General features: G+C 36.9%; 1 protein-coding gene across 5 annotated transcripts; it reads right to left on the bottom strand.

Annotated features, from left to right (window-relative positions):
* Positions 1-1,481: 1,481 nt before the first annotated feature.
* Positions 1,482-13,560, bottom strand: p2rx7 (purinergic receptor P2X, ligand-gated ion channel, 7). Of its 5 annotated transcripts, none has more exons than XM_074639504.1 (14): positions 13,426-13,557; positions 13,205-13,395; positions 11,475-11,622; positions 11,309-11,380; positions 11,123-11,195; positions 9,961-10,057; positions 8,873-8,953; positions 7,584-7,719; positions 6,160-6,296; positions 5,748-5,838; positions 5,373-5,438; positions 3,998-4,102; positions 3,807-3,914; positions 1,482-2,585 (listed from the first exon to the last, which is right to left on the bottom strand). In XM_074639504.1, exons 2-14 carry the CDS (start codon positions 13,318-13,320, stop codon positions 2,037-2,039), a joined length of 1,779 nt encoding a protein of 592 aa, XP_074495605.1. In that variant the 5' UTR covers positions 13,321-13,395; positions 13,426-13,557; the 3' UTR covers positions 1,482-2,036. The 5 variants fall into 5 exon arrangements, with proteins under 5 accessions (XP_074495605.1, XP_074495607.1, XP_074495604.1 ...); XM_074639506.1 differs by lacking the exon at positions 13,426-13,557 and having other exon boundaries at positions 13,205-13,341; positions 13,372-13,390; XM_074639503.1 differs by having other exon boundaries at positions 13,205-13,560.
* Between the last annotated feature and the right edge of the window lie 2,236 nt (positions 13,561-15,796).

Raw genomic sequence — 15,796 nt, 5'->3', positions numbered from 1 at the left:
CCAACAAATGTCCAAAAAAAAAGTCAAAACAATGTGTGTTGGTTTGGAGTGTTATTTAACCTCCTTTCTGACAACTTTCATATGATGCCAGTATTTTTGAAAAATATCGATGTCAGTTTTTCCGTAAAATGTCCGAAAAGAAAGTCAGAAAAAGATCTAAAAAAAAGACAAAATGAGAAATTGAAATTGAAAGTTTTGAAAAAAAAATCCAAAAACTGTCTGAAAATAATTCAGAAAAACATCTGAAAAATTAAAAAAAAAAAAAAGTTTGAAAAAATGTAGAATTTTTTTTTTAAAATGTCAAAAAATTTCCAAAAAATCTGAAAAATGTAAAAAAAAAAAAGTCAGAAAAATGTCAACAAAAACTCTGAAAAAGACAGACAGACAAACAAACCAACGCCTTTGGCCTTGGCGGAGGTAAAATAACCAGTATACAGTATATTAGCATAAAGCAAGCATATTTGAGTATTAAATACTTGATAAATCTCCCGTTAAGGTACATTTTGAACAGACAAAAATGTGCGATTCATTTGAGATTAATCACGATTAACTATGGACAATCATGCGATTAATCGGGATTAAATATTTGAATCGATTGACAGCCCTAGAATGTATATATGTATTATTGTAAATCAATTAACAACACAAAACAATGACAGATATTGATCCAGAAACCCTCACAGGTACTGCATTTAGCATAAAGAATATGCTCCAATCATAACATGGCAAACTGCAGCCCAACAGGCAACAACAGCTGTCAGTGTGTCAGTGTGCTGACTTGACTATGACTTGCCCCAAACTGCATGTGATTATCATAAAGTGGGCATGTCTGTAAAGGGGAGACTCGTGGGTACCCAAAGAACCCATTTACATTCACTGATCTGGAGGTCAGAGGTCAAGGGACCCCTTTGAAAATGGACATGACAGTTTTTCCTCGCCAAAATTTAGTGTATGTTTAATGTATAATGTATTTTTGAGTAATTTTCTTGACTTCAGGATAAAACATTGTTCTTATCAATTATGAATATAAATGTTTAAATTCCTCATTTGACTGATTTGGGTCACAAATCAACACGTTGTGGATCTGGAGCACAAAGACTGTTTCATACACAGCAGAGATTATTATTATTATTATTAGTATTATAGTTCATGTATGATCTCCTCCTGCTGCTGCTATCACCATGAAAACATGTCCTGATATGATAGATGAAGCTTCTTATCTCCGTCTGGAGACGTATGTACTTATTTTGGATCATTTCCTCTTTTTCTCAGCCAGACCAGCTGCTCCGTGTCTCCCCAAGCTGAAACTCTGAGTCCTGCTGAATAATAATAATAATAATAATAATAATAATAATAATAATAATAATCCCCAAACTGAAGCTCCAACACCTTCAATGGACTTCACCCCCAATCTCTACTCGTTTCTCCAGACCTACACCAATTAAACAATGAGAAGACGTTTAAAGGAATAGTTCAACATGTTAAGAAACAGGTTTATTCTCTTTTCTTGTCAAGAGTCAAATCAGAAGATCTCATGTCTGCATTCTGGGAAATACATTTATTCGCTTTCATACTGAGAGAGAAATCTGCAAATTAAAACCTCTCTCTCATCTGTACGGTAAATATGAAGCTACAACCAGCCGGTTAGCTTAGCATAAAGACTGGAAACAGGGGGGGTTGTTTAAAATGAGGTTTGACGACGTGCCGAACTGTTTATCCATTCGCCCAGCAACAATTGGATCTTACGATAGTCAATGGAGAGAGACAAATCATTTTTTGATCCTGTTTTAATTGCCATTAAACTGTTTTTGCCATGAACTGTTTGGAGTTTGCTAATTCCCATGTAGGAATAAAAGTCTTTCCATACGATATGACGGATGTGAACACATTCCTGGCAGAAGAGAGAAAACTTTAGTCTGTTAGTGATGTTAGAAATGATATTTATGCCGTATAAAAAAGGCAAAAAGCTGCTTAAAGGGAGTGAGTCTAAGAAAAAATGCTTATATTTGTTACTGAGCAGCGAGATGACGGATGATTTATTGACTTTCATTCCCAACTGATGCAATCAAGCTGACAAAGTTAGGGCAGGACTGCATGGACGCCTTCATGGACGCCACCCTGGCAGGTCTGAAGCCGCTGTACCGTCCGTCCGGGCTCGGGTACTCCTCCCTGATCCTCCGCACGCAGCAGCTGGGGATGGCGGCGTGGGCGTCATCGGGCGTGACCCCAAACCTCCAGCTGATGTACTGACCGTAGGCGCAGTGACGCAAGGCGGTGGTCTGGCCTCGGCCAGCAGGGGGAGACAGAGGGTCCCGGTACAGGAGGACGGCCTCCAGCAGCGAGCGGCGCAACACCAGCTGCTCGAACAGCGGAGACGAGACGATGCAGGCGCCGTCGCCGAGCCGGCAGCACAGCTCCTCCTGGGGGACGGAGGAGGGGGCGCAGCGGTCACACTTACACCAGGCCGGGCGGCGAGGTTTGGGGTCGGCGTCGGGTTTCTGGTCGAGTGGAAGCTGAGCGTCGTGATCCACGCCGACACCCGGCTGGAGGAGACAGAGGACGGCTCTCAGGTGTCCCGAGTCCTCCTGTCAGGACAAGAAGACGTCGCTGAAGTCAATGACAACATTCAGACTGTAATTTAAACAGTTTACACATGAGACACCACAGGCGCTGGGACATTTAGAGATGTTGGTCCATTTTGCTTCCATAACAGAAAACATCCAAAAATATGCATTTAGGTGTTTATTTTTTTCTATTTGTTTCTGTAGTTTTTCAGAAATTCAGAAAGTATTAGTTAATGCCTCATTTGCATATTTATACTAGGTCTTTAATCGTGATTAATCGCAAATTAATCTGTTCAAAATGTACCTTAAAGGGAGATTTGTCAAGTATTTAATCCTCTTACCAACATGGGAGTGGACAAATATGCTGCTTTATGCAAATGTATGTATATATTTATTATTGGAAATCAATTAACAACAATGACAAATGAAAATGGTCATGATCACCCAAATTTAGCGTAACTTTGGAGCGTTATTTATATTATATATATATATATATATATCTATCTATCTATATATATAGATAGATATAGATATAGTAGATAAAACGTATTAAAAAAAACACGCACTTTTACATTTTGTTTACTTGCGTATAAGATGTACAAGTTTGAAGAAGACTTTTTTTTTTACCTCGAAAAAACTGCAAAAATACACAAAAATGGAGACAAAAAGGGAAGTTTAATTCAGCGTAACTTTTTATATATATATATATATATATATATATATACACACACATAACCCCATAATTTAGTGCATCTTCAACTGAGCAATACTGACTTAACAGTACAATAATTTAGTGCAATAATCTGGTTTACTCCGACATTAATACTGCGTTTATTTATACAGAACATTTAAACTAATATTCTTATTTTACACTATTCTTGCATTCTTATAAATGCATGCATTTATATTATTTGCATAGATCATATTTTTCAGCATTATTATTTGCACTGTTGTTATATATGTTTCTTACTTATATTTTTTTATTTTTATATATTTATATTCTAGAACGGGAGCAAAACGTAACTCAACTTAAATAAATAAAATTGACTTGAATCTACAAAACGACAATAATGCTTCATATCTGGTTCCAGATAAAGTTACCAGAGATCATGAAGTCCAACCCTGAAAGTTCTTTGAAACTAATATCTTGGAATAACATAGATTTTAGGTGTTAATCTCATCATATTTCATCAGTAATAAAGGAGCATTTCAACATGTTGTTGTTCTCTGCAGCAGGCTCACCTTGAGTGGCTGAACAGAAATCGGTTTGACGTCTTGTAAACTTTTCTTCTGCGATCTCTTCACCAGCCGAATGTTGTCCTCGTCGACGTAGGACACACAGAGGACGCACTGCAACACACAATCACTGATCACAAACCAGCTGATTACAGAGATTTCAAAAGTTATTATTAAACTCTGACATCATTCATCACCTTCTGTTGGTCCTGGACGGACTCCACTTTCCTCTCAGAGTAGATCTGTCCGACCTCTGCAGAGTAACAGCTGGTTCCGATCAGCCAGTCGATCATCACGGTCGTCTGAAAGACACAGACACAGACACAGACACAGACACACACACACACACACACACACACACACACACACACACACACACACACACACACACACACACACACACACACACACACACACACACACACACACACACACACACACACACACACACACACACACACACACACACACACACACACACACACACACACACACACACACACACACACACACACACACACACACACACACACGCACACACGATGCCGATGTGTCAACAAACACACATTAATGCATCAATAATTAGAATTATATACTATATATTATTCTATGGGCCATTCTGCATAATTTGTACTTTTGGTAGTTTTAAGTATGTTTTGATAATAATACTTTTGTACTTTTACTCAAGTAACAATTTCAATGCAGGATTTCTACACTAATAGTATTGCTACTTTTACTGAAGTAAAAGATCAGAATACTTCTTCCACCACTGGAGACTGATATCTGATCGTCTCAGCTAACTCATCCAATAAGCATATTTCCCAAAAATAAACTAATGGTTTATTGCTTGTGTGGTATTTATTGAATAAAATGCAGTATAATACTGAGATTAATCAGTGAAGTACATTGAAACTAGACAGCAGACCGGAGTCTCTGCTAACAGCATACTTGTCAACCCTCCCGATCTTCCCAGGAGACTCCCGTTTTTCTCCTCATTTTCACACCTTTTTCCCCCTTTTCATTATCTCAACATGCTTCTGGCACTATAAGCCTACTGTTTCCACCTGGATGACAATACAGAGACTCTGTCTCCACCAAATGTCGTTACCCGGTGGAAGAGAGCTGCTCACGACCATTAAAAAGAAGATATGTATTTATATTCTTTTCCTGAGAATTAAAAGTAAAATTAAAAGAAAGCCTATTTAACATCAAAATGCTGTTGCAGTGTACTTATATTTTGTTATTTCCATTCTTTAAAAGTCACCAGAATGCAGGAAACAAAGTCTCTGAAACTCTAATTCTTCTGAAGACAAGTATAACTAACAGTGAGAGCCGCTGTGACATCTCACTTCATTTCTGTTGAAGCCACACTTCTTAATTTCAACATTCACACCAAACTTCTTTCTGTTACAGACTGAGTTCATTCAGCTCTTTATGTGGTGAAATTCATTCATTTAGTGCAGATGCAGCCTCCACTGTCTACACTATAACACTGACTGCTACTGTGTTCAGCACCGATGAATGAATGAATGAATGAATGAATGAATGAATGGACACTGTGTGGTCTCTCACCAGAGCGTAGTAGGACAGCGTTGATCCGATGTAGATGATGAGCTGGATGAAGCTGAACTTTCCCGCCTGGAAAAACACATCAAACTGTCAACTGTTTGTTTTTATAACTCCTCCAAAAGTATAGAAATACAAAAGTGTTTGCATGGACGAATAAAGTTTATGATAGTTATTTTATTTTATTGATCAGATATGGATTATTGGACCATTTCCTCCTAAATACATCACAAATAAAAATACCCAAACTAGTAAATATACATGACAGAATTTCACAAAGACCTACTGCAAATTCAAAAACTTTACTTTGTTTCAATTTTAAGTTATTAAATCTAAAATAAAAGAGAATAAATAAGAGTATAAATAAATAAATAAAGTCACCTGTCCGAACACCATGACTTCAAACCTGATGCCGAATGCTTTGTAGAGCGTCCGCTCCTCCACTCCGTCCACCGTGTTGTACTTTGCATATCTGATCACAAGACAGCAGATATCACACACAGCTCTTGTCTTTTTTGATATATTTATTGTTATTATATATATATCATGTTCTAATTGTTTGTCATCACTAGTATGGAGTCATATTATTTCTGTATATTAATCTTGTGTTCTCTATAACGTTGTGAAATTTTAACACTATTTAGGTAGAGGCTTCAAATAAGCCCAGTGGGCTTTTTGCCTCTTCTTGCACTCTATATTATTTAATGTTTTCTTATGTTTGTGCAAAATAAATAAATAAATAAATATGATAATAATAATAAAAAGCACTGCAGCACACGATACTCCGGCTCACCTGAAGTTGAGGCCCGGGTAGAGCGTCTTGTTGCTCTCCTTCTCGTCCAGCCGTCTGAAGGAGTAGGTGGGGAGGCAGCGCTGCATCAGCCGGTCCAGGTTACAGTCCCACTTGATCAGGATGCCGATGACGCCACCCTGTGGTCGACACAGGAAGTCTGGATCATTAACCACAAAAACCTCACAGACCACCAAGGAGTCCTGAGAAAAACCCACAACTGGACTTGAGCCATGTTCCGGATTTGAGTGAAAGATAGATGGACACTGAGGAGCTCTGCATGTTTTTGGGTCCTTAAAGCCTTATTTTCTAACTACGTATAAAATCTGCCCATGCATTAAAATATTTCAACTATCTTCCAACAGAAATCAACTTCTTTTGAGATTTTTCTAAAAATGTAAAAAGTGTGTCTTAAAATAAAAGAAAGTAAGAAAAGTAAGAACACTACAATAAACCGATTCTACATTTTTTTTAATCATGTTTTTATTGTTTCCTTAAGAAAAATGCCTAAAACAACCTAAACCATAACAAATAAAATAATACGTACATATAATAACAGATAGTAACTGTAAATTGAAAAATAAGTATTAAAAAAAAGGGATAAAATAATAATAATAATAATAATAATAATAATAAAATAGAAAAATACAAATAAATGGAAATTTCAAAATAAAAAAAATATAACAAAATTATAATAAATAAATGAAGGATTATAAAATAAAATATAACCTAATAATTATAGCAAATTAAAATGATCAAAATGTAAATAAAAAATGTATTAATTAATAAAATAAATTAAAACACCAGATTCCCAACACCTACGCCCCCACATTCCCAATTTTACTTCTTATCATTAGTTGAAATAAGTTGATTTTCACTGGAAGAGGGATGAAATATTTTTACAGTAGAAGTAGAAAGATTTTTATGACTTGTGTTTTAAGAAAATAATAATAAAAGGACTTAGGAATGAACTTAGAATGAAAGTTTTTAAATTAAATTATAATAACAAAAAAAGGGTAATTCTACTGAAGGAAAAGCTCAAAGATTTGTGAAGCATAAATCTATTTTTAATATCCTCTGTTACACTGAGGGTGCTGACTTTTCACTTTCACCCACACAGACTGAAGAAAGTTTGCTGAGGCAACACTTCCTGTTTCTGGTTGTTTCATTTCTACTTTACGTGATCTCTGTCTGAGGACAACAGACGGCTCACTGAGAGAAAGCCAAGAGAAAAACTAACTGGTCTGGTGTCGCTGAGATTCAAGCAGTGAAGTCACTCAGTAAAAGGTTGTAATATAATATTATATTATAATATAATATAATATGATATAATATGATATGATATAATATGATATGATATGATATGATATGATATGATATAATATAGTGATGGTGTCTAGAAGAATCATTTGACCATGCGACCTCACCTCTACGGCCATTTCAGAGAACTTCTCTCCGGCGTCTCGGACGATGTCTCCCAGTCTGAAGATGGGACACAGCGAGTCTTTTCCTCTCTGGCAGCTCTTCAGGTATTTGTCGTTCATCACGGGGAGGATGTTCCTCCTGCAAAACAAAACACAAAGTCACAGTTTCTCTCCCACTGAAGAGAGTCAGAGCTGCAAAACCTTTAGAAATGTCATTAGTCTGTTTTCAGCAGAGTTTTAGTGTCCTATGATGCTCTAAATGTTTCATGGGCTTTTCTTATCTGATAAGAATAAAATAATGCAGGATAAAACTTGATGGCAAAATATTAAGATCATTTCAACATGATAAAATGCAGAAGTGACATGATAATACAGTAATTAAAACCATAACGGAGGAGATACTCCTTTGTTAACATCCTGGCAGACTGATTTTTCATGCTTTTTTAACCCTAAGAGACCCACAAAAGAGCAGTTTTAGTCTTTTTTTAGGGGGGTACAGGGGGTCTTTAGGGGGAGATAGCAGGTCAACAGTAGATGTCACATAGAAGTGGTGTACATCATCTGAAAGCTGAGAATCTGGAGATTAATATGAGATGCTGCTCAGCACTGTGGAACAACTGTCACAAGTTGTTCTAGTCATTAATAAGAAATATATATATATAAAAAATAATTATTAATGAATTAAGATAAATTGTGAACGCGTATCAGGACTTTATGATAGAAGTATATGATGGTCATCCCCATGCTCTATTACGTCTCATAAGATGCAGCCATTTTTGGGTTGATACCGTTTGTTACACAGATTTGCTGCTAAATTTAACCATATTTTACCACTGGAGAATTGGTAAAAATGATCAATAATCCCTCCAAAATACCACATTAAGACACCAAGACCTTGAGGAACACCATAGAAAAAGCCATGCTGTGATTTGGGATGAAAAACGTTTAACATTTGGAGATTTCTGCTATAGAATTTGCATTTTTTTTTCTAGGATTGGATGGCGAGCACTTGTGTTGTGTAAACTGCTCAGAAACCCCCTTATTGTCAATCTAGCTAGGAAACTAAATTCTTTGATGTCGGAGCGTCCCTGAACACAACAAATGGAAGAGACTTCAAACTGTCCCTCTTCACAGCTGCATTACATGAAAATGATCTTCTATGACAAAATAAAAGTTAATATAAATAATAAAATATGTTTCTTTCATTTCCACAGATGTGAAACTTGTTGCTGTGGCTACACTGCATAAAGTGAAGAGAGTCTTTCAAACACCATCATATAAAACAGTCTCACCGGCTGTAGTTGAACGCAGGGAACCGGATGTTGTTTTTGATGAGGACGGTGAAGTTCTCGGCTGCTGCCAGCAGAGCGGGCCTGCATCGTGGAAAACACAAACTATTAGACACACTGGAGACAATACAGAACATTTTAATAACAGACTAACATTTACTGTACCTCAAAAGCAAAAGCTGTGGCCCCAAATTGATACCGAATACTAGCTCTAAGCTAGTTTTGAATATGTAAGAGACACAATTAAGTAAACGTTCATATACGCTAAAAACTCACTGTACAGAAAGACCCAGTTAGAGACTAGCTGGTGAACATAGCGGAGCATCTAGCAGCTAAAGAGGCAGATATTTCCCTCAGGTGGTGGAGGAGACCAAAAACAGAGATAAAAGAGAGAGAATATTGGACTTACATTCATCAGGTGGACAGAAACAACTCCTAATCAATCATCATGGTGCTCTATAACTGCTGGATGTGTCATTAATCAACTGTTTGCTAACAAGTTCCAACACATAACATGGTTGGAAGCCAACACAAGAAGCAAGCATTATGTCATGCAGTGTTAAAACTCGTTTTCTATTCTGGGATCTCCTTACAGATCAACCTGCCACTGCATATTAAACAAAGCCAAACAATTTTTAAAACAAAAGTTAAGGCAGATTTGTGGGGAATGTTGATGGTTAACTTTTAAGGGGGGGAGTTTGAACGATGGGTGTGGAGTCGCAAGGGAGACTAGTAGGTTTATGTTGTAATTTGCTTGTTTCCAATACTAACAGTATTGTTTTTACATCAATGACCACATTGGAAATAAATGTTTTTAAGCGCCATCTTTTGAGTTGTTGTACTTTTAAATTCCCAATAAAAAACAATTCATACCAAAAATATCAACTTTAAATGTGATGATGTATCAGTGTTGTATTCACAACTTGTTTCTGCTGCCCCCTAGTGGCAAAACAAAATCAGTTATTACAGGTTTTAGTTACATTTTGACCTGTTGATGCCCCAGAATTATCTGTCAGAGGATCAAGAAAAGTTAAATTCCTGTTCAGTGAGATGTTACGTGACAAAGTCCTGATCTAAATAGCAGAGTTTACCTCGGAGGGTTGGTCTTGGTTTCGACTGGACACCACGCGGAGACCTCACAGGTTTTCCTCAACACGTCAAACTTCACACATGATCCCGTCTTCAGCCCTGCAGAGAGAAAACAAACAGTGCTGCATTCAAACTGAGAAATACTCGGCTGAAGATACAACTGCAACACATCAACGAGACATTCCTCGGCTTCTTGTGGAAACAGGTGACGACTGGTACCCAACGAGGACACGGAGAGAGAGTCGCTGTGACAACGGAGAAGTGAAAGTCACACTAAGTGGCCTCTACAAGTCTAAAGAAGTCAGTTTCACTACAGTTAGAATAAACTAGTAGTGTTTGCTAAATGAGGTGCGGAGTAAAGACAGAAATCTGGTTTTATTTTTTATTTGGGTTTAATTTTCTGCTACCTTCTCCTTCTACTCCGCTGCATCTCAGAGGGACAGTTATACATTTTACTCCACTACATGTCTTTGATAACTTAAGTTATTTTACAGATTCAGATCATTAATACAAAATATAATCAACAAATAAATTTGGATGTATTATTAAAGATTAAAATAAAACTTTATTGAATCTCAGGAGAAAATTCACAAACTACCCAGCAGTATACAACGTAATTAAAACCAGTAATAATTAAGTAATTAAATTTGTATTTATACTATTCTTCATTTATATTTAATACACTTAATAGATCCCACTTCTCAGCATTTTATGTTTAAATATTGTTTGATACACATATTTGTACATATTTCATATATTTCTTATTTTTATTATTTATTTATTTATATTTATCTCCATATATTGTAGCATTATGTACAGAATTTACATGTTACATACTTGTTTATTTATATTTTTCTATTATTTCTTTATGCTTTTATATACTGTAAGAGCAACTGTAACGTCCCAATACTTTTACTTTTGAGTATATTTTGATGTGAATACTTTTGCAATTTACTTAAGTAAACATTTGAATGGAGGACTTTTACTTGTAACAGAGTATTTCAGAGTATAGTATTGCTACTTTACTTACGTACAAGATCGTTTGTACTTCTTCCACCGCTAGCTGCATGTATACGAGGATTAGGATACAGGATTACTACTGTACATAACGTAACCTGGTTTCTTGTGTGCAGGTAAATATAAATGAAGGAGGGGTGTTCGTACCGTGGCTCTGCTGGTCCCAGCCTCCTTTCTCACAGTCTTTATCAGAGCGACACGATCGGTCTTTCAGAGGAACCTGGAATATAAACACTGCTGCAAAATAAGAAAGGTTTGCTAACTTCTCATCTGAGTCAGCACTTTTAATTTAACATCATCTGATGGATATTAATAGTGAGGATGAAAGAGCACCTCGGGACATTTCCCCTGCTTCTGATTCTTCGTCACGATGACGTTCGTCACCACGAAGAACGAGTTTTTGTCCTGAAAACAAACAAAACAAATTGTTAAATTATGGTTAAATTCTCCTCTTGGCCAAAGGACCATATACCCAGAGGACCCAGAGGACTGAGACTACCTGAGAGGGCCCGCTGTAGTCCACCACGTCCCAGACCACGTCCCCGACCCCGGGCAGGGTGGTCTGAGCGACTCCTTTCACCTTGGTGGTGACGGAGCTCACCACCAGGTCAAACTGCTGGTACGCCCTGTTCCACACCAACATGAGGCTGCAAAACAAAACGCATAAAAACAATTACACAGATTTTACACATTAAGGTTTAAGATATGCTGGTAGTACAGCTGGAGTGATGACTGTTGTACCTGTTGTACTGAGTGCATGGAGTTTAAAGCACGTGGTCATGTACCAGGCAGGCAGGGTCTAATGAAAGATGCCATCAAGTTGTATTATAGGAAGTTTTTTTTAAGAGCAGCTAGACCCATAACCGGTACATAAAGTCATGTTTAGAACGGCAAATAATGTGTTTTTTTTCATTAACAATAAATCTGCAGACCATTTACTCAATTAATCAACGATCATTTTTCTATAAAATGTCAGAAAATAGTTAAAAATGTCTTGATGTCCTTGTTAACATCTTCAAATGTCTTGTCTTGTTCAACCAAAAGTCCAAACCCCCAAAAGATATTCAGTTTACAATGATATAAAACCAGAAAATCTTCACATTAGAGAAGTATTTTTGCTTAAAAAACGTCTTAAATGATTAAACAATTATCATAATTGTTGCCAGTTCATTTTCTGGTGACAGACTAATCGATTAGTCGAGTAATCGTTGCAGCTCTAGTCGAGTTATCGCGACCTCTGCTGCTTTAATTTTCCATTAACCATTCTGTGTTAAATGTGTCTCATCAGTATTTCTTCCACATACTCAGTAAATACTCACAATATTTTATTCCAATATGTGTATTAAGTTGTTAACCTGTATAGGAATACCAGAAATTATTTAAAATGTAATAATAAAAGCAACTGAGTACCAACAAATATAACATTTCTTTGCACATCTTTCTGTTGACAAAGATATAAAACAGCGAAAAGCAGCAGATCCTCACATTAGAGAAGCATTTTTGCTAAAATGTGTATATATATATATATATATATATATATACACACACTATTTTGAGAATATATATACTATGTATATATATTCTCAAAATAATTGTAGGTTCATTTTCTGTCTAATCGATTAGTCGATCTAGTCGATTAATCGACTGATCCTCTGATCTGATGCTTCAATTTACACCATTGTGTGTTAAATGTGTCTCTTGTGAGTCAACCAGTATCCAAAGTAACACTTTAAAGTACGATAAAACAAAAACTAAACTGGGAAATGGAGAACAGAAAAGTTTCACATCCTACACGGATGAGTACATCAGAAAATAAAAAACATTTGTAAAACACACCTATTAGTAGGCTAACACATTTCGCATCACAACTTCAAGTCTTATAGAAACACCTTATTAATTGTACTATTACTGTAAAGTTAAAACATATCTTAAACTTAGATTAATTAAGGTCACCATTGAGCATTTTATAAATCTGATTCAAAAACATTATTCAGTTGAATAAATAACCGGAAATGATTTAAAATTGCAACAATAAACGCCATAGATGGGCAGTTCCTACAAAATAAGATACATTTTAAGGATTATTTGTTTGTGTTATATATCAACAAGAGGCGGTTCAGTTTCATTCAAACGCTAATAAACAGCTTTATTAATGATCAGTTCATGTATTTCTGGCTGTGGTTTGTCTCTGGCAGTGTGAAGAAGTGAAACGTCTCCTCTTTAACTCACCAGATGAACAGCAGGATGGCTCCGTTCAGGCTCCACTTCAGAGATCCGAGCCGGAGACTCTGGATCCGGACCAGCTTGATGGTTTCATACTGACACAGAGCTCCGCAGCACGGCATGGTTCTGGTCCTGGTCCTGGTCCTGGTCCTGGTCCTGGTCCTGGTCCTGGTTCTGGTTCTGGTTCTGGTTCTGGTTCTGGTGGTTGTTGTGGTTCTGGTTCTGGTGGTTGTTGTGGTGCTTTCAGAGGGTTGTTGTGTGGTTTCTCTGGTGGAGGAGGAATCTGTGACTCATGTCTTGACTCTTCTTCCTGTGCTGAGGTCACATGTCCAGACTCCTGCAGCTGCTCTCATCAGCAGCAGCAACACTGCAGCTGCAACAGCAATCTGATCCAAGAAGTCTCTGCAGATGACAACCAAATAAAAGCAGTTTTCTTTTCTAATGTTGTAAAATGCATGCTTTACATGAGTTATAATTATTATTAAAATGTATTGTAATCTGAAGGCATGTTTTATGAGAAATAAGAGTAGCCTAAACTCTGGAATAAAACAGTCAGCAAGTGAAAAATGTTATTTAAAGGGCCCATATCGTGCTCAGTTTCAGGTTCATACTTGTATTTTGTGTTTCTACTAGAACATGTTTACATGGTGTAATGTTAAAAAAACAACTTTTATTTTCCTCATACTGTCTGCCTGAATATTCCTGTATTCACCCTCTGTCTGAAACGCTCCGTTTTAGTGCATTTCAACAGAATTGCAACGGAATTGCGTTGCTAGGCAACAGCTTGGGTCCATGTTTACTTCCTGTCAGCTGATGTTATTCACATACACTGCAACAGGAAATAAACTGGGACACATTTAGAATGTTTACGCTTAAAACCGTGTGAATCGTCTAAATATTGTATATTTGTGACATCACAAATGGACAGAAATCCTAACGGCTTGTTTCAAACACACAATTTCTGAATACGGGCTGTGTGTTTTTCTATGTATATTGAGCGTTTTGATAGTTTAACAGTATTTATATAGCACTTAAACCTGCTTTATAATATAAAAGACATGAAAATCTCACTTTTTACAATATGGGACCTTTAAATGTGCACCTTAAAACACAACAGAATGACAATAAATTAGATTATAAATTGAAAATTCTTGAAACGTTCAGTCAGACAGCTCAGTCTCACTTACAGTGTTAAAGTAAACTATTACTCTGACAATATTAAAACAAGCTCAGTACGGTTTTTAACGGATCTGTTGACAGCAGCATGCTGGGAAATGTGATCACTGACCTGCCAGAAATCCACCCGATCGTCCAAAAGCCAGATCTTTAACCGATCCATCCTCAAACTGAACTTCAAATTGACCAATTCGGGGTAAAAAAATCTGTCTTAATCTGCAGTAGTAGTACTCCTATGATTGAATAAAGGTACACTGTGTAGGATTTGGCTGCATCTAGTGGTGTGGTTGCAGATTACAACCAACTAAGTACCCCTCCGCTCACTCCTCCCTTTCCAAGACTGAGATAACGTGAGCCTCAGAGGCCATCCATACTATAATAACACTACTTTAGGATCAACGGAAGTCAGACAGCGGCTGGCGGTACCACGGTTTAACACTCTGTGGCTCGCGTTACCATAGTTTCACAAGTCGGTGAACTACGGTGGCCTTCATGTAATGTAAAAATGCAAAAGTCTCTCTCTAGAGCCAGTGTTTGGTTTGTTCGTTTTGGGCTGCTGTAGAAACATGACGGAGCAACATGGTCGACTCCGTAAAGAGGAAAGGAAAGTGTTTTAGTCTGCAGCTGCAATCAGAACGGGAATAATAAAATGAGAACGAGGTACTGAAACAATTAAGTCGACAGCTATTGTTGTAATCGATTAACATTATCAAAGATAAATGTCAAATATTCTCTTGTTCCAGCTTCTCCAATATGAGGATTTCCTGCTTTTATGCTCTCTCTGTCATATATACAGTATATATATATATATATATATATATAAAATAAAAAAACTAATGGTTAGATTCATTAATTGCAGTCCTAAAAGGAGACTAACACAGAAAATGAGGACAACAATGACCTACTGTACTTAAAACTAAAGACATCCAGTAGATGGCAGTGTTTTCCTCACCATGTGCACACAGATGATCTATACTGAGAAATAATAGAATAAATATAAAATTCTGATCATCTTTCTATTATAGATAAACATGTGAGAACATGCCTGGTCTGGAAACGAAACCAGACAAAAGAAATCTGGTATTCCATCTGTACTGTTTTCCAGATTTCCTTTCAGATAAAGAGCTTCTTGTTCCCAGCAGGAACAGCGCTGAGCGTGAGCAAACAATGATAGCCACTCAGTCTCTGTCATGTGTGCAGAGCTGGAATGTCACCGATAACATTCACTCAAGTATTTGCTTCCAAGATCATTTTGGTGTACTTGTACTTTACTTCTATTTTATGCAACTTAAAACTTCTCTTCCACCACATTTCAGAGGGAAATATTACACTTTGTACTCCACTATGGCAACCTCTGATTCTGAAGAGTGAAGCCAATGCTGAAGTGAAAAAGAAGTTAAACTTTTTTTTGGCCGCACTTCG

Source organism: Sebastes fasciatus, chromosome 6, assembly GCF_043250625.1.
Source record: "Sebastes fasciatus isolate fSebFas1 chromosome 6, fSebFas1.pri, whole genome shotgun sequence".
Taxonomy (NCBI): Eukaryota; Metazoa; Chordata; class Actinopteri; order Perciformes; family Sebastidae; genus Sebastes; species Sebastes fasciatus.
Note: the sequence above shows the minus strand (reverse complement) of the source record. Positions and strands in the feature narration are given on the sequence as shown.

What these genes read in the sequence shown, in the direction of transcription:
- p2rx7 (XM_074639503.1), bottom strand. Translation starts at nt 13,320, where the DNA reads ATGCCGTGCTGCGGAGCTCTGTGTCAGTATGAAACCATCAAGCTGGTC. An exon ending in ACCAAGACCAACCCTCCGAG is followed by an intron (nt 8,954 to 9,960) that starts GTAAACTCTGCT and finishes TCCACGATGCAG; the next exon opens with GCCCGCTCTGCTGGCAGCAG. An exon ending in TACCCGGGCCTCAACTTCAG is followed by an intron (nt 5,839 to 6,159) that starts GTGAGCCGGAGT and finishes TCTTGTGATCAG; the next exon opens with ATATGCAAAGTACAACACGG.